The sequence below is a fragment of the Schistocerca piceifrons genome, chromosome 8 (genome assembly GCF_021461385.2).
Source record: "Schistocerca piceifrons isolate TAMUIC-IGC-003096 chromosome 8, iqSchPice1.1, whole genome shotgun sequence".
Taxonomy (NCBI): domain Eukaryota; kingdom Metazoa; phylum Arthropoda; class Insecta; order Orthoptera; family Acrididae; genus Schistocerca; species Schistocerca piceifrons.
This window is the reverse complement of record NC_060145.1, coordinates 259767130-259787986: the sequence shown is the minus strand read 5'-3', so window position 1 is coordinate 259787986 and position 20857 is coordinate 259767130. Positions and strand designations below refer to the sequence as shown.

Sequence of the window (20857 nt, the reverse complement as noted above, 5' to 3'; positions counted from 1 at the left end):
TAAGAACATCTGACCAATGCATAAATTTTCCTACGTACCAATGAAAATGAAACTTTGAGGGTGTGTTGTAAGTCATGCCTGTACAGCTCAGCTGGTTTGTTTATTCATTATTCACACACACATTTTTTTTCTGTCTTGGCCACAGTTTATTATTTAATATTTTGATTATGCGTTTTGGCTAACTGCCATCATCGGAGACAAAGAGTGAAAACATGGATACACAATTCTTTGCACATATTACAGAATATCCATGGGAAGCACATTCTTCCAATAAATCACAAAATGAAAAGTGCTCACAATAAGTACGGAACAAGTACTTGAGTATTACACACCAAATAATTAAAGCGTCAATACACTGTATATCATAAATTAGTGCATTCTCTGCCAATGACTGGTAAGAAGGTTAATTATTCAAGGCACAATAACAGAAAACACTATTTTATTGATGACTAAGTGCAGATATGAATAAAATGTAGATTAGATTAAAAATATACTTTCCATTTTTGTTGGTATGTCCAAGTAATCATTAAAATGATAAATTCATGTAATTAATACATGTGGATTTATATGGCTCTCGAGATTTTAACAAACTTTAAGTAACATAAGATTTTCGAAACATATGATACCTGACAGTAAAATATTGCAGCAACCAAATGCAAGGCTGCAGAGCGAAATGAGAGAAACAGTGGAGCCCAGGAACAACAGACAGTCAACAACAGAACACAAGAAAAAACAATGACAAATTGGTAGGAAAATTATTCCAAAGCACCAGTTCGCAACCAACATGGAGCCAATAAAAATTAGGTGAGGGTAAGGGGGCTAATCAATTATCGATACTATATTGTAAGTCTCTCCTGATCCAAGGTTCTGGGTGACTTTTCTGTACCCCTTTCCCTAAACCTCTCCAGTCCTTTTCCTTCACCCTCCTTCCTTCCCCTTCAACTCTTCCACCAGAAGGAGGAGCCACTGGCTCCGAAAGCTTGTAAACGTTAAATCCTTTTTGTTAAAATCTCACAAAAAGCACAGCTTTTCCGCCATTCACAGGCAACTAATGCAACTTTGCAAAATTCTTATAAAATGAGTGTAACAATGCTCTATCAGCCTGTTCAATTATGCACTGAAGTCAATAACAAATAAATTATTGTCAATCCATTTCAGCTGTCACACATATTATTTTTCTGTGCGTAAATGCATATTCAATTTAGATATTTAGAAAAAAATGATCTTACACTATACAAGTCAAATTTGATTTTCTGTGTACCTATATGTTCATCTAAGATTGTTTAACATTAATGGTATTGGTAAATTTATAACATTTCTAATGCAAAAACAAAATTATTTCATACTTACTGATCAGTGTGGTGTGAGGAAGTGCAGACTTCAAATATGCTGGGTTGCATGCTTCTTCTGGAGCTTGCACAAGATGCGCTGTGAAAGAAAAATTACTTGTTCATTTTATAAGTTCTAGGGATACTGTTATACAAAACTATTTCAGCTACAAATAATAATTCATATGTAACATTCTTTCTAAAAACAATATGAAGCCTACAGTTATTTCAACTTCAGAAATGAATTTTGTATTTCTCTGCTCAGTTTTTTAGTTATCACACAAAAGCTTTGGCCAGCACTAAAAATATAAAATGCATTAGCTCATAGATTACAAGAGCTTTAATAGAATATCAAGATTCTTACTGGTTTGTTGCAGCTCAATCACATGGCCATCACGCCTGTAGAATACCATGCAGACATAACCACTGTTACTGTAAGATACATAAATGTAATTAGTCAACAGAATAAAACGAAACTGTTGTCACACAAAGGATACTATATCATATTAATTTTATGGTAAAGAGTACACATGATCTGACTGTAATTATGCAGTAACAGCCTGATAATGTAATAGCAAAAATACCTGGCGGAAATAAAACTATGCGAAACAGAAAATAAAGCATAGCTTTTGTAATATGTAAGTATGCAATAGTGATTTTTATACTGTTCACAAACTTTCTCTTTCTTCCTTATATACAGAGGAAGTTGCAGGAAGTAAAGGAAGCTTCTCTCCTTACACAGATTACCACAGTTTCAGAAGCAGGATGTTTACATTATATATATGAGGGATAATCAGTAGGTGTAGGTTACTGTTTAATTTGTTAATAATATTCACTAGATAGCCCCTAGCAGTTTACTGTAGGTCACTGTCTTATTCTTTAGTGTTCACTAGATAGCCCCTCACAGGAAAATAAGCACTAGATCTAGCTTCTATCATGCATTTTTATTGTTTTTCATTATTGAGTGCCCTTTCTGAACTACAGTGTAGCTTGTGTGGCAGTAGGCTTCCTAACGTTTTGTACAGTAAATCAGTTATTAGCTAGATGGGTAGGGACTGTGTCTGTTGCGTGTGGATGCAGGAGGAGTTGGCCACAGCCCAAACGTAGCTGGAAGCTTTGTTGGCCACAGTCAACAAGCTCCAGAGAGCCACCTTTAGGTGCGGTGGGGATGGGGTGCCTGGGGCAGCCTCTGCTGAACTACATGTGGAGGGGAGGGAGGGGGGTGTCACAGCTCTCTGTCACTGAGCCGACCTCAGGTGCGACGACTGAGCCGGCTGACCCACTCTCACCTCAATGTGGGTGGCAGACTGCATCGAGGTCTCGAGCCTCAAGGCAAAGGCTGCATGGGGGACGCAAGCTCCTGCCAAATCCCATGCATTTTGCTAATAGATTCAGTGTGCTATCTGATGCAGGGGGGGGGGGGGGGGCTGAGCCGTATCAGAACGTACCTTTTGCCAGGATAGTGGCCGCTCCTTCAGCAAGGTCCGGACAGGCACGTGGGGATAGGGGTTTGTTAGTTATTGGGAGCTCCAATGTTAGGTGGGTCATGGAGTCCCTCAGGAACATAGCGGCTAGGATGGGGAAGAAGTCCAACGTTCACTCAGTGTGCTTGCAGCGGGGCCTTGTCCGGGATGTGGAAGAGGCTCTTCCGGCAGCTATCAAGCATGCGGGGTGCAGCCAGCTGCAGATTGTTGCACATGTCGCCACCAATGATGCCTGTCGTCAGGGTTCCAAGGAAATCCTTGGGTACTTTCAACAGCTGGCTAAGTTGGTGAAGGCGGCCTCCATCTCTCGAGGAGTGGAAGCCAAGCCAACGATCTGCAGCATCGTACCCAGGGTGGAACGGGGTCCTCTGGTTTGGAGTTGAGTGGAGAATCTAAACCAGAGGCTACATTGACTGTGATGAAAATGGTTGTAGATTCCTTGACCTACGCTATGTGATGGAAGGTTGTAGGATGCCCCTTGATAGATCAGGGGTGCACTATACACAGGAAGCAGCTACATGGGTAGCACAGTACTTGTGGCGTGCACATGGGTTTTTTTTTTTTTTTTAGATTAGGTTCCTCCCCACAGGAAACAAACCATTGGCCTGAAAAATTACCAGTTCATGACACTGATGTGGGTGTGCCAACTGTAAAAATTGTTATTTCACCTAAACAGATCATTCCAAAGGATTTAAACAAGCTAAATCTCATGTTAGTAAATTTTCAAAGTGCCTGTAGCAAGATCGCTGAGTTACTCTCCAAAATAAACTGTAGCAATGCCAATATTGTATTAGGCACTGAAAGCTGGTTGAAACCAAACATAAATGGCAGTGAAATTTTGAACTCAGACTGAATAATGTTTAGGAAGGATAGGACTAAAGCTGTGGGAGGTGGTGTGTTCATTTCAGCTAAAAGCTGTTTAAACGCAGTTGAGATCAATACTGAGTCGGACTGTGAAATAGTCTGGATAAAGCTGTCAATCAGACAAGGATTGACCATTGTATTAGGATGTTTTTATAGACAACCAGCATCCGTAACAAACATCGCAGAACGTTTCAGGGAAGTCTTGAGTACATAGGAAACAAATATCCAAATTATCCATTAGTTATAGGTGGAGACTTTAATCTGGCATCCACTGACTGGGAAAATTACATGTTTATCACAGGGGGCAGTAGCAAAGACTCGTGTGAGGTTATTCTAGGGGCACTCTCAACATACAACCTCGAGCAATTGGTTAGAAAACCAACTCGAGGTGGGAATATATTAGATATCTTGGTGACAAACAGACCTGATCTTTTTGAGGAAGTTAATCTAGAAGGAGGTATTAGCGACCATAAAGTCGTTGTGGCTTCTATATCAGTGGAAGCTGAAAAAATACCAAAGAAACAGTGTAGAGTTTTCTTGTTTGGGAAAGCAAATAAAAGTGTCATTAATGAATATCTTCATAGTTAGCTCCAAGCATTCACTGAGGGACACAAAGATATTGAGCATCTTTGGTCGGAATTTGAAGGTACTGTCCACCATGTGCTATAGAGAAGTATGTACCTAGCAAAAATATAGAGGAGGGAAAGGATCCACCTTGGTACAACAAACATATTAGGAAGTTGCTGAGAAAGCAGAGAATTCTGCACAGTTGTTTTAAATGTAGTCACTGCCCCGCTAACAAACAGAAATTATTGGAAATGAAAGCAGCTGTCGAAAGGTCAATGAGAGATTCTTTTAATGAATTTGAAAGCAATATTTTATCTGCAGATTCTACAAATAACCCCAAAAAATTTTGGTCGTACGTCTAATCTATGAATGCTACAAATACGAGGGCTATCCACAAAGTACATTACGTTTTGGAATTAAAATAAATAAAGTATTGGAAAATTTTTTTATTATATACAGATGAAAGCCACACTTAAATACTACTTTTCTACATAGTTGCCATTTAAATTAAGGCACTTATCGTAGCGATGGACGAGCTTGGAAATTCCTTCATTGTAAAATTCAGCCGCCTGCGCCTTCAACCACGTGGTTACCTCTTCTTTTGGGACAGAAAAGGTGATTTTTGTGGATTTCCTGGAAAGAGGCACTACAATAAACTCTCAAAGGTATTGCCAAACTCTGCACAACCTCAGAAGAGCAATACAAAACAAGCGCAGGGGAAAGTTGGGCTCAAAGATCTTGCTGATTCATGACAACGCCCGGGCCCACATGGCAAATGCCACTCGTGAAGTTCTCAAATCTTTTAAGTGGGAGTTGTTTCCTCATCTGCCGTACAGTCCTGACCTGGCACCGAGCGACTTCCACTTATTCCCAGCAATGAAGAAGTGGTTGGCTATGCTGTGTTTTGATGACGATGCACAGCTTCAAGAAGAGGTAACCACGTGGTTGAAGGCGCAGGCGGCCGAATTTTACGACAAAGGAATTTCCAAGCTCGTCCATCACTATGATAAGTGCCTTAATTTAAATGGCAACAATGTAGAAAAGTAGTATTTAAGTGTGGCTTTCATCTGCATATAATAAAAAAAAATTCCAATACTTTATTTACTTTTAATTCCAAAACGTAATGTACTTTGTGGATAGCCCTCGTAATTCAAAACCTTCTCTTGCTGACAGTACGGGTAATGTAACTAATGACGATAAACAGAAGGCTGAAATTCTAAACCTAGCTTTCAAAAACTCGTTTACGGTGGAGGACTGCAGCACCATTCCCCCTTTCAATTATCGAGCAAATGCAAGGATGGCTGACATAGTGTTTAGTGTATCCGGGATTGTAAAACAGTTAAGATCCTTAGACGCCAGGAAGGTATCTGGCCCTGACGGTATCCCTGTAAGATGTTATGTTGACTATGCTACAAATATAGCACCATTCGTATTCATCATCTATCAGAGATCATTGGAACAGCGGAAAGTTGCACGGGACTCGAAGAAGGCCCAGGTCATAGCAATCTATAAAAAGGGTAGAAAATCGGATGCACATAATTACCGGCCAATTTCACTGACATCAATTTGTTGTAAAAATCATGGAACATATTCTTTGTTCAGACATAATGACCTCTCTAAACTCTGAGATGCTCATCTGCAGAAACCAGCATGGTTTTAGGAAACAGTGGTCATGAGAGACATAGCTGGCCCTCTTTGTGCATGATATACAACAGGCTCTAGATACCGGCTCCGAGGTTGATGCCATATTTCTCGACTTTCGAAAGGCGTTCGACTTAGTTCCGCACTGTTGCTTGCTCCAAAAATGGCACGCTTAATGGCCTATCTGATGACATATGCGGTTGGGTAGATAGTTTACTAACAGTCAGAGAGCAGTATGTCGTCCTGAATGGGGTGACTTCAACAGAAAAAAGTATAACTTAAGGTGTGCCCCAGGGTAGTGCAATAGGTCCGCTGCTTTTTATGATTTACATAAACGACATGGTTGATGGTACTGACAGAGGCATTAGGCTGTTTGCCGATGACGCTGTAGTCTACAGGAAAGTAGTATCACACGAAAGTTGTGAACAAATCAATGAGGATTTGTGGAAAATAAATGCGTGGTGAAATGACTGGCAGTTATCTCTCAATATTAGTAAGTGTAACCTACTGCATATAATAAGCCAAAAATCCCCATTAATGTATGAGTACAAAATAAATGCCCAGTCTTTGGAAGTGGTAACATCCATCAAGTATCCGGGTGTAACTATTTGAAATGATCTCAAATGGAGTGATCAGATTATCCGGGTGTAACTATTTGAAATGATCTCAAATGGAGTGATCAGATTACACAAGTAATGGGCAAGACAAACTCTAGATTGCCATTTATTGGTAGAATCCTGAAGCGATGCAGTCCTTCAACAAAGGAAATAGCTTACAATATCTTAGTTTATCCAGTCTTAGAGTATTGTTCGTCTGTATGGGACCCTTACCAGTTGGGTCTGATTCAAGAGATTGAGAAGGTGCAAAGAAGAGTGGCAAGATTCGCAACTGGTGCATTTAGCCATCGCGAGAACGTTACAAATCTCATAGAAAGTTTGAAGTGGGACACACTTGCAGATAGACGGCGCGCTAAGCCGAAAGGGCTGCTCACTAAATTCCGAAATCCAAACTTCGCTGAGGATGTAGAGCACATATTATTACCTCCAACTTCCAAATTGCACCATTATCAGCATTCAGAGATAGGGAAATTAGAGCTTGTACTGAGGTGTTCAGACAGTTGTTTTTCCTTCGCACGATCCACGAGTGGGACCGACTGGGGGAAATTTGACTTTGACGTGAACTGTGCCCTCCGCCACACACCGCTTGGTGGCTAGCAGAGTATATATGTAGATGTAGATGTAGAGGAAATAATCTACTCCTCCATTCTCCAGAGCAGCTATGCTTTTTTTTCATATCAAGCATTCATAAAAATAAACGACACACACTGAGATAATAAACTCTTAAAACACAATGTGTAACCAAAATGAACTTAGAACGCACATTCAAGCTAGAGGATCCACAGTCAGTGTTCTGATACTTCTAATTCTTCACTGACTGGAATGGGATAGAACACTCATCACTACTACCACAACACTATAGTGTTGTTTGATCAGAAAGGTTAGGAGCCATAGGAGAAAAGAAAAAAAAAATTGAAAACACTTCTAACCATTATTATTCCAATTTAAAGTCATAGTGGCTATTATTCAATCACAACTGTCTATTAAAACAAATAAACATATTTTTAAGACCCCTCTCCCTCATGAGTCACAATTTTTTGTTAATTTGTTGACATTATTTTATATTGGTCTTCTGACTTTAAGTTCCAGATGATTATTGGTGATGGCTTCATATGACAGAAACTAGTTTCTCACAGTATTTCATAGGCATATATTTAGTACTAAGTTAATGCATCTGCCATGCCTACCAAAGGGCTCACAAGAAATTAATAAGTTCTCTTTGTTTAGATCATAATACCAACCATCCACTGGTGATATGGGCCACGAGTGTGGCTTGCTGGCCTGCATCAACACCGGGCGGTGACTTCTCTACACTATGGCACACAATGCGAACCTCGTGAGCAGAATCATCAGTTATTCGCAAGGTTGCATTTTTATGTGAGAAGTGATAAGACTGCTTCATGTCCAATGTGTACCAGTTATGGTGGTCTGTCACCCAGCTTGGAAATCTACACTGTGTATGACGGTTCTCCACTGCGAAAAGTAAAAGACAAAAATTAATTAATATCTACCTCATTAATTATCTTGTTGAAAAAACTGTGATAATGTGACTAAATTTTGGTACAAAAGCAATAGATCACTTTAATATGTAGGCAACTATATATCAGTTAAAACAGTAACGCGCAGGAAAATAGGCACAGTGACGCTCACTATACTGTAGTCTCTCGAGTATCTAGCTCTGGATGATCCAGCCATCATACTATCTGGCCTACTTGATTAATATCATAACAATACTTCTCTGTGATAACATGGGGGTTAATTTATTGTACAACTGTGCTTTTCTAAAGCTTTAGCAAGCGGGTTCTCTCCACAATGTCATGTGGCCTTTCACAATATTTTATGCATCTTTTGTGCTTCTAGCACATCTGGAGTCACAGTTATAATGCACATACTGTAATATTATATTGAATAAATTGTTGGAACCACTCTTAAACAAACCATAATTAAAACCCCTCCTCCAGTGCTCACAAACAACAATAACAGGATAGAGAGTAGCTCTGTCGGCAACCTTGTTCTCTTTGTTTCTTCAGTTGCACATCAGATGTTCAAAGTTTGTGTGTTGTTATATTGCTGTGTAGGGTGGTCTTTTGTATTTCAATTACGGAGTCCGAAATGGGCAATAAACGAAAAACACATGTAGTGACTATAGATCAGAAACTACATACTGTAAAGCAGATGGATTCTGGATTAGCGGCCAAAACTACTACTTTAGAGTATAAAAAATTACTGTTTAAGACTGGAAGAAAAATCTAAGAGAAACTGAAAAATGGTGTGTTTCCCAATCTGGTGGAAGTGGAATAGAACTAAGGAAGACACTGTTGAAAGACAACCATTAAGAAATTAAGGTGGTTTTATTTTTATGCAATGAACATTTAAGAGGCAAAGGTTTGTCCATTACTGGGCCAATATTACAGGAAAATGCATTGCAATTTCAGTAGCAAATTGAAGGAGAAGATTCAGAATTTACTGCCAATGATGGATGGTTGGATCGGTGGAAAAAACAATTCAGTATTCGCCAGATTGCCATTAGTGAAGAGGCTTTATCCATAAACTTAGGTTTTCATTAATAGGGAAGCAATGGAAACATAGAGCTTCCAAAGAAAATTCAGCAGACATTACACATGTCAGAAGAAAGGATGGATGAATTCAGAAACCTTTAAAACTCAATTCCCAAATTAATTCATACCAGCTGTAGAGAAATATTTGAAACACAACTATTTACTGTAGAAAGCACTGCTGATTCTCAATAACATGCTTCGCATCCTGCCAGTTATGAACTTGTAGATGGATATTTCAAAACATTATTTTTACCATGAAATGTGACTGCTCTTTCTGTCAGCCGATGGACCAGGACAACGTTGAAATGTTAATGAAGAAATATTGCCATCTTCTCAGTTCATTGATATCAGCAGTTGATAGTAATGAAGACTATGTAACCATTCTGACGAGGACTGACTTGCTACACATCATAAGGTGGTTAACTAAAGTATGGGAAAAGATTCCAAACATATTAATTTTAAGGTTTTGGAAAATTCTTTTTGAACATGAAGGTGGACATTTTAAATTTGAATTCATACGTAAAACAAAACTCAAAAATAGAAATTATGACATTGTTCCATTGTTCAAAAATGTACCAAGCTGTGAGAATGTTGATGCAGAGGACATCACAGACAAGTAGCGAAGTTCATGAACTGACAATGATTTTGTGCAAACGGTAATGCAGAGGCAGTGCTGCACTACTTTTGTGAGCAGGAAGGAGGCATATTGCAGCTTGGAAGAGGGCTAACAGAGGGGCGCAGTCATCTATCAAATACTTTTTTAAAACCTCAAACCTGTGAATGTCACCTTTTTTATTAGGCGTGACTTATGTCATTTGTGTAATTGTACAATGATACTTGACAATGTTGATCATGTTATGTTTCCTGTAACATTCTCTGAAGGATGCACATAACAAACACACATAACTAGCATCTATTACATCAGAAGTCAGACAAAAGGGGTGTTTTGAGTGGTTTGGTTGGGGTCATCATAATAGGGAATTTATAGAACTCCAAACCATCTGTTATTGTTAGCCGGCTTTACCTTCTGCCACATTAGACTGGATAGTCAAGAGCCTACTGTATTTCTGAAAAAAGGCCTAGGAAAGCACATTCGAGCAAACTGATCCACAGTCAGGGTTCTACATGTTTTAAATTCTCCATCTGTCTAACTACAGTATCTATAGTTGCTGTGTAATTACTCTAAAAATTCGTAAACATTTCACAATATGGTCTTTGTTTTATTGTGTTAAAACACTGTCAGTTCACTGGACTCAATAAAATTTAGAATTAAGTATTGTGCTTCAATGTTTGCTTGTGTCTATTAGGCTAAATGTACATGGTGAAATATTTACTTGTGTATACATCAGGAAATGACTAATGCTGGAGGTGAAAGTGAAAGTAAACAAAAAGACCTATGCGAAAGGGATATCTGGAAAATTTGCATGCAGGCAACATTTCCATGCATAATAAGGAAACAGGTAAAAATTCAGAAGTTAACATAAACAAGTTATACAATAAATTAAGCTGCACATGTAGTCCTTACTTAAATATGAGTTATTCCTGTGAAGGAGTGATGAAAAATCCAGTCACATTTTTTGCTTGTAAAATCAATGGTATTTTACCTCAGTTGTTTATGGTTTCTCACAGCATTCCATAACTGTTTAGGCCAACAACCAAACCAAAATTATATTCTAAGTCACAAGTCCTGGTACTTGCACAGGAACAGTAAATGTTTCTCCTCTACCACAAATGGCTCTGACTCATAATTACTATCATCACGCGCTCTGAGTCATAGTTACTACCACACAGTACTCTGAGTCATAGTTACTACCGCTTGCTCTGAATCACAATTAATATGCAACTTGCTCCAAGCCACAGTTACTACCACCATATCATTGAGATCACTGTCACATACTCTGAGTCATAGCTACTTCCACCAATAACTCCAGGTCATTATTACCAAATGCTCCTAGTCATATTTAGTATTAACTGACTTCTGATGTAATAGATGTCTTTATTATGTACATCCTTCAGAGAATGTTACAGGAAACATAAGATGAGCATCTGAGTCATATGACTACCACCACGCATTCTAAGTCATAGTTACTACAGCCTAATGTTCCGAGCTGTAGCTACTACAGTCACATACATTAAGTCCTAGTTATTACTGCCAAGTGCTCTGACTCTCAGTTACTACAACAGTGCACACACCTTCCCATATCTTTCTGTTCCTGAACAGACTGCCCTGTTGGGTACAAATAAACAGATACTGATTGGTGTCAAAATTCTATACACATCAGGGAATATTTGACAACAGCTGGGTCTATGCATGAGTAAAATGTGTAATTTGCAGTTCTGCATCATACTGTAAATGTACAGTGGTGTACCCTTTGTGAGACTCATGGTGCGCGATCCCTCGGTGGCAGACAGCAGCCCCGAACATGTGGCGTCTCCAGACTGTGCCACATTGTATGTGACATGGCCATCACGCTGGCTGCGGTCATACACGAAGCAACGGTAGCGATCCTCGTCCGTGGTGGCAGTCTTGTGGTACAGCTTGCCCACCAGGTAGCGAGTACTGCCCTCTTTCCACGTTGCCAGGCAGACCAGCTCCTCCACTGAAAAATGCATTCAGTGTGAGCATCTTGCAAACATTGCAGTACATTCTACACAAGAGCCAAATTGGAAAAAAAAAAAAAAAAAAAGATTTCTATGATGCTAAATATGTCCTATACTTTTCTGTGTAACTGAGACTTGGACTTTGGTTGAGATGAAGGGGCGAACAACTTGAGGCATCTAAAATGTGACTTTACAGTATAATGCTAGGAGCAACAGTGACAGTTAAAATTCTCTATCTCAGCCATGTAATGAGGGATAGAAATTTGGTACAAACAGCTGCTGAACATTCTTCAGGAAAGTTATGTGGTAAAAAGAGGGCGAAGAAGAAGAAGAAGAAGAAGAAGAAGACTCGGCACAAGCTTGGAATTTTTTCACAAAAGCAAAAGTGATATAGCTGTGATAGTCGCCTACATATGCAATGGATAAGCATTAGAAGAAGAACTTTCCATCTGAGCGGGCCATGGAAGGCCCAACGGTACCAATTGACTGCTATGTCATCCTGAAATGATACGCATCACTGGATCCGGGTATGGAGGAGCATGTGATCAGCACACCTCTAACCCAGCAGCTGCCAGTTTTCATGACTAGAGCCGCTATTTCTCAAACAAGTAGCTCCTCAGTTGGCTTGACAAGGGCCGAGTGCACCTCGCTGGACAGCTGCACTTGGCAGATACAGACAGTCACCTATTCAAGTGCTTCCCAAGCCTGACAGTGCTTAACTTCAGTGATCTGATAGAAATCAGTGTTACCACTGTGGGAAGGCAGTTGGCGCTAGCAGAATAATAATAAGGAGAAGAATATAATTTGTATTTAACAGATTCCTCTAAGCTAATGTGGAAAGTAAAGTGCTATGTATGTGGCTGTATCCAGGTGTGTCTTTTATGGAGGAATATGGACCATGCATCCAAATAACCGTTGCTGTGACACAGCCTGTATTCACGAACAGCATATGCTAATTTATTTTAGTTCATTTTACCAATTGGCGATAATGGATTTTTAACATTTTTATTGGTATCTCTATTGATTTATGAGATTCTTTTACAATTATTCTGATGATGGAGGTTCTTTGACAGGTATCAATTTTAGTGCTTTTGCATTGCAAATGCTGATTGAGTCCCACATTTTAATATTAAGTTTTGCATCAAATATTTTATTATTATTATTTAGCGTATGATACATAACAATCACAACACATAAAATACAGTACCACAGACACATTAAAATGCAGTTTAGATCTTATCTAAGCCACTGATCCAATCCACCACTTCAGAAGTAACCAGGTTCGTATCGATTAGATTTCCAGGGAAGGCACGGAGTGGGCAGTCCACACTATATGCTTGATTGTTTGTGGAACGTCAGCACAGTCACAGTATGAGGTGTCCACCCAACCCCATTTATGAAGAATCGAAGCACTTCTACCCACACCTTTTTTAGAGAAAACGACATTACAGACGAAGGAAAGTTAGAAACCACATTAAGTGGAAACTGCAGCAGTCTAATTCATTCAGATATTTGTGCAACCTTAGATCATGTAGCGAAAATAAATGAATACAGAAGGTTCTGTGAAAGTAGAATACCATTATGTAGCAGTGACAGTTTCCTCCTCCTTCATATAAAAGTACAATCTCTTAGGTGTAAAATCAATGAATTACAATACTGGCTCGATAAAATCAACTGCAGTGTTCTATGCATCAATGAACACTGGATGAAAGACACTGAAATAGACTTGTGTGTTCCTCTTGGATATTCGTTAGTTACAAGCTACTGCAGAAAAAGTATTACACATGGTACGGTCTCAATATATGTCAAAAGTAACCTTGAATTGCATTACTCAGTTATAGACCTTAGTAGAATATGCCTTGAAGCTACAATAGAAGGAGCTGGTGTGGTAATGCACGAACAGAAAACTGTAATTGTCTCAATCTATCTAATCCCAGCCTCTAATGAGACAGTACTTACAGAAAAAATTAATACTTTAATATCGCTGTTGTCAAAATATAAACAGCATAGAATTGTAATTGTAGGTGATATTAACATAGATATAAGGGCAAAAAGAACTTAGACTGTGGCTAAGCCATGTCTCCGCAATATCCTTTCTTTCAGGAGTGCTAGTTCTGCAAGGTTCGCAGGAGAGCTTCTGTAAAGTTTGGAAGGTAAGAGACGAGGTACTGGCAGAAGTAAAACTGTGAGGACGGGGCGTGAGTCGTGCTTGGGTACCTCAGTTGGTACAGCACTTGCCCGCGAAAGGCAAAGGTCCCGAGTTCGAGTCTCGGCCCGGCACACAGTTTTAATCTCCCAGGAAGTGTCATATCAGCGCACACTCCGCTGCAGAGTGAAAATCTCATTCTGGAGTTATTCAGTATTCTTGACCACAGATGACCAAGATGTCTTCTGATGTGAGGAGGTAGTATGTTTCACAACACCGGCAGCCATTGGACTGGAGTAGCAAGTAATGTTCCAGATATGATACACTGAAAGAATGGCAAAGCTGACAATGAATGTATGTTATCCTAAAATAAAAATTTCACATGTACTTGTGGAAAGTAGATGTAGGTTATTTATGTTAATGATATGAGTGAATTGTTCTAGTTTGCTGCAGATGAAAGTAATTTGTGCAAACATATGTTTAATATGCTGTATACATATTATAATTAAGATATAAAATATAACACAGATTATTTTCTTTGCCCTCATTAATAAATCCAGTTTCAAAACAATACTTTAATCTATACTGCATTCTCATATGCAGTCGGAATGCTACAAATTTCACTACTGAGTTCTTTTTTTTCACAGCACTCGGAAATCTTTTTAGTTGATTTGTTAGTGTTTTTGTGGCACACAGACCTCCTTTAGGAGACTGATGTCCAGACCCTGACCTTAAAAGTCCTGTGAGTGTGAAGTAAGGTCTCCTTGATGGAAACAAATTAGCGCCAAAGATAGTGTGTAGACCACTATGATATGACATGAGTCTTTGAATCAGATTCAAATATCTACAACCATGGAACTAATTCAAACTGATTCCTAGGGCACATATGAGATGTAGCGGATCCGACCGTTTTTTAGTATTTTAGATTTTGCTTGAGAATGTTGGGCAGTGAGTCAGACCTTTACAACGGAAAAGAATTAATTCGGTAACAGTGTTTTGTAATATATCTGCCACGTACCTGTGGATTCGGTGCCGGTAACGTCCGGACAGGCCTGGTAGCGCATTAGCAGGCGCGCCTCGTCCGAACAAGAGTCGAGCCTGGAGACGGGACTGCGGCACTCGCCAGCGCCGCGGTTGTACGTGAACGTGAACGGCGGACCGCGGAACGGGCACGCCGTCGGCTGCACGTGCGGCTCCGCGCGGAACATGGAATAAAGCGTCGCGTCGCCCGTGATCGTGTCGCACAGCGAAGACAGCGACGCGCGCGAGTCGCAGAAAGCTGTGGGCAGAACAAGGAAGTACTTGCGTGGGGCTTTGCAACAGACCAGTAATATGTGTATTTATTTGTGTAAGTTTTTTTTATTTTCGAAATGAATGAAATTTTCTCGCTCGGGGAAACAGTTTCAAACTTATCACGCCATATCTGGAGAACTGTTCAACTCGCTGAAAATAATACTCGTTCACGAAGTCCTGGCAGATTGCAATTAGGGGAAAAGAAAAATGCGCACACCTGAGCTCAACAGGGGATGTGTGGTGTTGGCGTATAGTCAATGCTGTTTTCCACTGCGAGACTGGCATCTAAAACTCGATGACTGAACTGATAATCGATCCCTAAACATCGATTTCTTTAACATCGAATTTAAACGATAAATTTATAGACGCGTGAAAAGCAGCAAAAATGAAGACTAATATCATATTTATTAATTAGTAAATACACCAATAATTAATGTTACACAACATTTTTGAGATAAGTTTCGCCTTCAGTTCACTGCGTTGTTGACACTGGACAAATCTTACTTTTGACAACGGTCTTTCAAAAGCTGACATTGTGACAGAATACATGAGTGCAATTTTTTGTAACTTTGGATGACGTTAATTGCATACTTCTAATGGATCTTGTTTAAGATGCTGATGTCCATCTTTTAGGTAATAACTGAGCTGTGATGGCAGAGCGGTTTCTATTCCAGTTTGCAAATCATTCTTTTCATTATGCTATTTTATAAAGTACATTCGACAAATAAAATTTGGTTTCTCTGTTTTCCTACAATGTATCAACGTTGCCCATCCTACTTGCTCTATTTGTGAAGCTCTTTCTCTTGGAAAAAATCGTTCAGTTTTTCTGAAACTGTAATCATTTGTTTGTCTGTACATGTACATAACATCAACCGTCCCTCTTTTTCCATAGGGTGTTTGTTAAATCGATAATAAGCGCATTTCGATTTCTGTTATTATATTACTCTTCGAATGCTCCCCAATAGTCTTTATTGGTTACATGACATATTTTGAAGTTCAACATACTAGTTATTAGGATTAATTTAATTTACTGCTTGCAACATATTTTTCTACACAAATTTCACATTTAGCCATTTCCATAGATCGTCTGCCATATCTACCATATCTGCGGCTATTAACATGGATAGTGCTCTAGCGTAACAGTTAACGATATTATTAAACAAAGGACGCGCTTGCAAAAATTGTACTACATCTAGTACGTACTTCTTGAATTATTCACAGGTCTGATTCTTTGCTTAGCTCGCATGATATAGGTACTATACTTCGTTTAAATCATACAACAGCTATTGACGGTGGAAACAAGAAGCCTTTTATTTTTTTTTTATTTATCTTCTTTTCTCTTTCCGACATTGAAGGTCGATGTTTTTATCTTTCACATCGATGTTTCAGACTTCAGTATCGGCATGCTTAAACCACCAACCTCGATATTTTTGTAAATGCCAATGATCATCGAACAGTCCTAAGCCCAATATATGGACAGCCGTGGGTAGTGTGAAAGGGTGGAGGACAAACTGCGCTTTCCTCACTGTTCATGTCCTTACTGCTCCGCCATGACATGGCACGAAAATTACTTTATAATTGCTACCGTAAACACAGGTATCGTATTTTAAATCTCCATTGTTGATAGCAGTGGGACGCAGACCACTCGTGGCCGGAAGTCGACCAACTAGGAAACCCTCGTGACTAATGGTTGACTACATTTTTGTGATTATCAGATTACCTCCTTAGTTTCGTACCTTACTGCGTTTAAGCTTTATCTGCAGTGTTGTAAATATTTAACTCATAGTAAATTTGAAGTTCAGTCTTTTACTCCTTCAAAAATTACGTAATAATTCTGAAATTCATGTGTGATGCAGATCTCTGTAAGGTGATTAGATTAGATTAGTTTTTCGTTCCATAGATCCGTGCTGAGGAGATCCTCGTGGGTGTGGAACATGTCAATTTTTTTTGGTATGAGTATATACAATACATCATTTGTTTCTATTAAAAAATTCGTCAATGGAGTCGAAGTAGTTGGCCACTAGTAAGTCTTTCAGGCTCCTTTTATACTGATCTTTATTTGTAACTAAATTTTTTATGTTTGCTGGCAAATTATTGAAGATGAGTGTTCCTGAGTAGTGGACCCCTTTTTGAACTAAAGTAAGTGCTTTTAAGTCCTTGTGCAGATCATTTTTGTTCGTGGTATTGTATGTATGAACTGAGCTGTTTGTTGGAAATAGAGATATATTATTTAGGATAAATTTCATTAAGGAGTAAATATATTGAGAGGCAGTAGTTAGTATACCCAGTTCTTTGAAGAGGTTTCTACAGGACGTCCGTGAATTTACTCCACAAATAATACGTATTACACGCTTTTGGACTCTGAAAACTTTTGTTTGACTTGAAGAATTACCCAAAAATATTATACCATATGACATTATGGGATGAAAGTAGGCAAAGTATGCATGCTTTTTCATTTTTATGTCGCCTATGTCTGCTAACACTCGAATTGCAAATACAGATTTGTTAAGGCGTTTCTTCAGCTCCTCCCAACTGGATTTATTATCAAGTTGTAATCCCAGGAATTTAAGACTGTCAACTTCTTCTATCTGCTATTCTTCATGCTTTTTACATATGCTGGATGGAAACCTCTTACAGGTTCTGAATTGCATATAGTGAGTCTTTTCGAAGTTTAATGTCAGTGAGTTGACTTTAAATCACTTATGAAAATATCATTAGCAGATCTTTCTAGAACTACACTCGACATACCATTTATTGCAGTACTTGTGTTATCCGCAAACAAAACGAATTCTGTTTCTGGCAGTGCAATTGATGAGAGATCATTAATGTACACAAGAGAAAGCAATGGCCCTAAGATGGATCCTTGTGGGGCACCACATGTAATTTCTTCCCATTCTGATGATGACTGATGACTTAATTCACTAGTCCCTTGCATTGACACCCTTTGTTTCCTGTTAGCAAGGTATGACTTGAACCATTTTGCAGCACTGCCCGTGACACCACGGAATTCTAATTTATTTGAAAGGATGTCTAATTGCATAACAAAACTGTTATTCATTTTAATTAGAGCCGAAGATTTATTTATTTATTGAATTAGGGCAATTTTTCCTGCCTGGAAAAGTTTTTTACTTGAGATCAGACTGGCACAAAGTGTCAGTGGCAACACAGTTGTAGCCTACAACACCGGGCTTCCACTCGCGTGGGAGCAGGGCAGACCGTTCGATGTCAAATGCCAACTAATGTAAGGAGGACTATACTGGGTTGGGCGAGAAGCGCAAGTGATTAACGTCATCTGCAAAAGGGCATCTTCGTGGCTCTACGGCAACTTGGTTAATCTTTGTCTAAAAAAAAGTTTACATTCGGTCGAGGAATACACATCTTACTTACATCGAAGCTGTATTGAATAAATAGACGAAATCATAATACAAACTAAATCAGTACAGTAAAGCGTCGATTATTCGAAAGAATTGGAGACAGGGACGTTCGGATAACTGATTTTTCGGATAACCTATCAATTATGAAAACATTTTGTACCAGTGTTCTTTGGAATATGTTTTTAAGAGTCAGTTTGACATGTCAGTTGCTCCAGTATCGGCCGACTCTTCGATGAATGCTGAATGAACGCACTGCTTGGGAAACAGTTATACGCAAAGTGCAGAAAATCCGTAAGGCTACCATCATATTTGTAAACAGCCTATGTTATTAAAATTGCACTGAAAAGCATTGAGAACGCGCAGAGGAAATAGTGGCTCAGACCCAAAGTTAGCTAACATGAAGCTTTTTTAACTGCAAAATTTCTTCTTTCAAATCCTGCTTATTAACTTCTATGCTATGCCATGTTTCCTATGTAGTCTGGCAGTATAGACTCGTCTAGACTTACATAGCTCAATAAGAACCCAAACGTGTCCATCGTGTTGTCTACGGTAGTATACCTAATGGTTAACTTTCCTACAAGTGTATCTAGAGTAACATTGGAAATATTTAGTTTTAAACTGTCATATGGTCTTAGGTTTACATATTCTTCTGCACTTTCATCAACAATGCATTTTCTTTTACGTTTCTGTTTCTCTGTGCCGCGAATCGTTACATTCAAGTGAGGTGATGTTCCAATATTTTCCGCTACCTTGTAACTTTCTGCAAAATAGTATTCCCTTTGTTTCTTAATTTGTTCAATTCTTCCACTAAACTCTTAATATCGGCACTAGGCTCTTAATGCGTCTTTCCTGGCCTGAAGTGCACCGTTACGTATGTTTAATGCAGCAATACTTTGTACCACATTAAAGACGTTGATACACACTGAAATGATTTGAAATACTTCCAAATGGCCTTTAGTTCAGTAAGGACTTCCGCAGTCAGAGAAACGTTAAAAGCAAGTGCAGTCGCCATTTGTAATCCTGGCAATTTGTCTTTTCTTTTAAGACTTTCCCTCTCTGGGAACAAGACTGATACTTCCGTTAAAATCTGGTATCAACAGATGGAAATAAAAATACGCTGATACACACTTGCACATACGCAGAAATATTATTTTTTGCTCTACAGTGTCTTGTGTATTGGTGGCGCCTTACAGGCAGAACCATAGCATTTGACATTAATTTAACCATTAGTTATATATTTGTGTTTTTTTTAAAAAAAAAAACAATCCTGCTTACCTTCCCCCCCCCCCCCCTCCCCCTCCTAACGTCGGCCGTCGATTGATTGATTGTGAGCACATATTTTCTGTAGTTTGAAGATGTCCAGCACCGAAATGTGTGGAAAATAAATATCGTTGTTGTTTTTGGGAGGCTATGCAATGCAACGTACGAGGTCTGTTCAAAAAACTCCGCAACATTCGTAATTTCGCGCCAATGGTGTACTGGAGCGAAATGTGGTTGGCATCCCTGCACACGCCTGAGTTTAATGTGTAACTGCCGGAAAGTCTTTGTTGTATGTCTGTTAGTTATTGTTCAGTGCTGTATTGAGTTGGACGTTGTCGCACAGTTTGCAAATTTCGAGATGGCAGAGTTAGAGGAGCAAAGCGTCTACATTAAATTTTGCCTGAAACTCAAGAAAATCTTCGCAGGGACACACCAAATGATGCAGGAAGCCTAAGGCGATGTCTGTTAAGCCTACACGGTGTTACGAATGGTTCACACGGTTTAAACATGGCTTGAAGTTAAGGATGATCCTCGTTCAGACGCCCTTCAACGCCTACCGAGGACGCTCATGTCAGGAAGGTCAACGAAATTGTGCGTGCCAATCGAAGACTGACTGTCCGAGAGATTGCAGAAGAATGTGACATTTTAATTCGACCATGTTATGAAATCCTGACACGGCATCTTGGAATGCATCGTGTTGCTGCCAAGTTCGTCCCACAGGTCATGAGTCAAGACCGGAAAGACCTCCGCCTCGCAATTTGTGAAGAGCTTTCGGATCGCGCAAATGAAAACGAAATGTTCCTTAAGAGAATCATAACTGGTGATGAGACTTGGGTCTACGGTTATGATGTTGAGACCAAGGTTTTATCTTCACAGTGGGTCGGGAAAGGTTCTCCACTGATAGTTTTCTTGACTTTGAAGGATTAGCTCATCATGAATTCGCACCAGAGGGAAAAACTGTTAATCTATGATACTATCGGCAAGTGATGCGACGCCTGCGAGGACATGTGAGAAGGAAACGGCCTGAAATGTAAAGAGACAATTCATGGCCCTTGCATCACGATAACGCACCCGCACATTCATTCCTGTTGGTGCATGACCATCGCACAAAAAACGAAACACTG

The 20857-nt window shown here is 39.3% G+C and overlaps 1 protein-coding gene across 1 annotated transcript in view; it reads right to left on the bottom strand.

Moving 5' to 3' along the window:
• Positions 1 to 20857, bottom strand: part of LOC124712253 — a 113146-nt gene that overhangs the window by 19447 nt on the left and 72842 nt on the right. Inside the window, exons 4-8 of the mRNA XM_047242548.1 lie at positions 14825 to 15085; positions 11429 to 11659; positions 7743 to 7974; positions 1693 to 1760; positions 1351 to 1428 (exon numbers count right to left, since the gene is read on the bottom strand). Of these exons, the coding sequence (XP_047098504.1) occupies positions 1351 to 1428; positions 1693 to 1760; positions 7743 to 7974; positions 11429 to 11659; positions 14825 to 15085 (870 nt within the window). The remainder of the gene's footprint in view (positions 1 to 1350; positions 1429 to 1692; positions 1761 to 7742; positions 7975 to 11428; positions 11660 to 14824; positions 15086 to 20857) is intronic.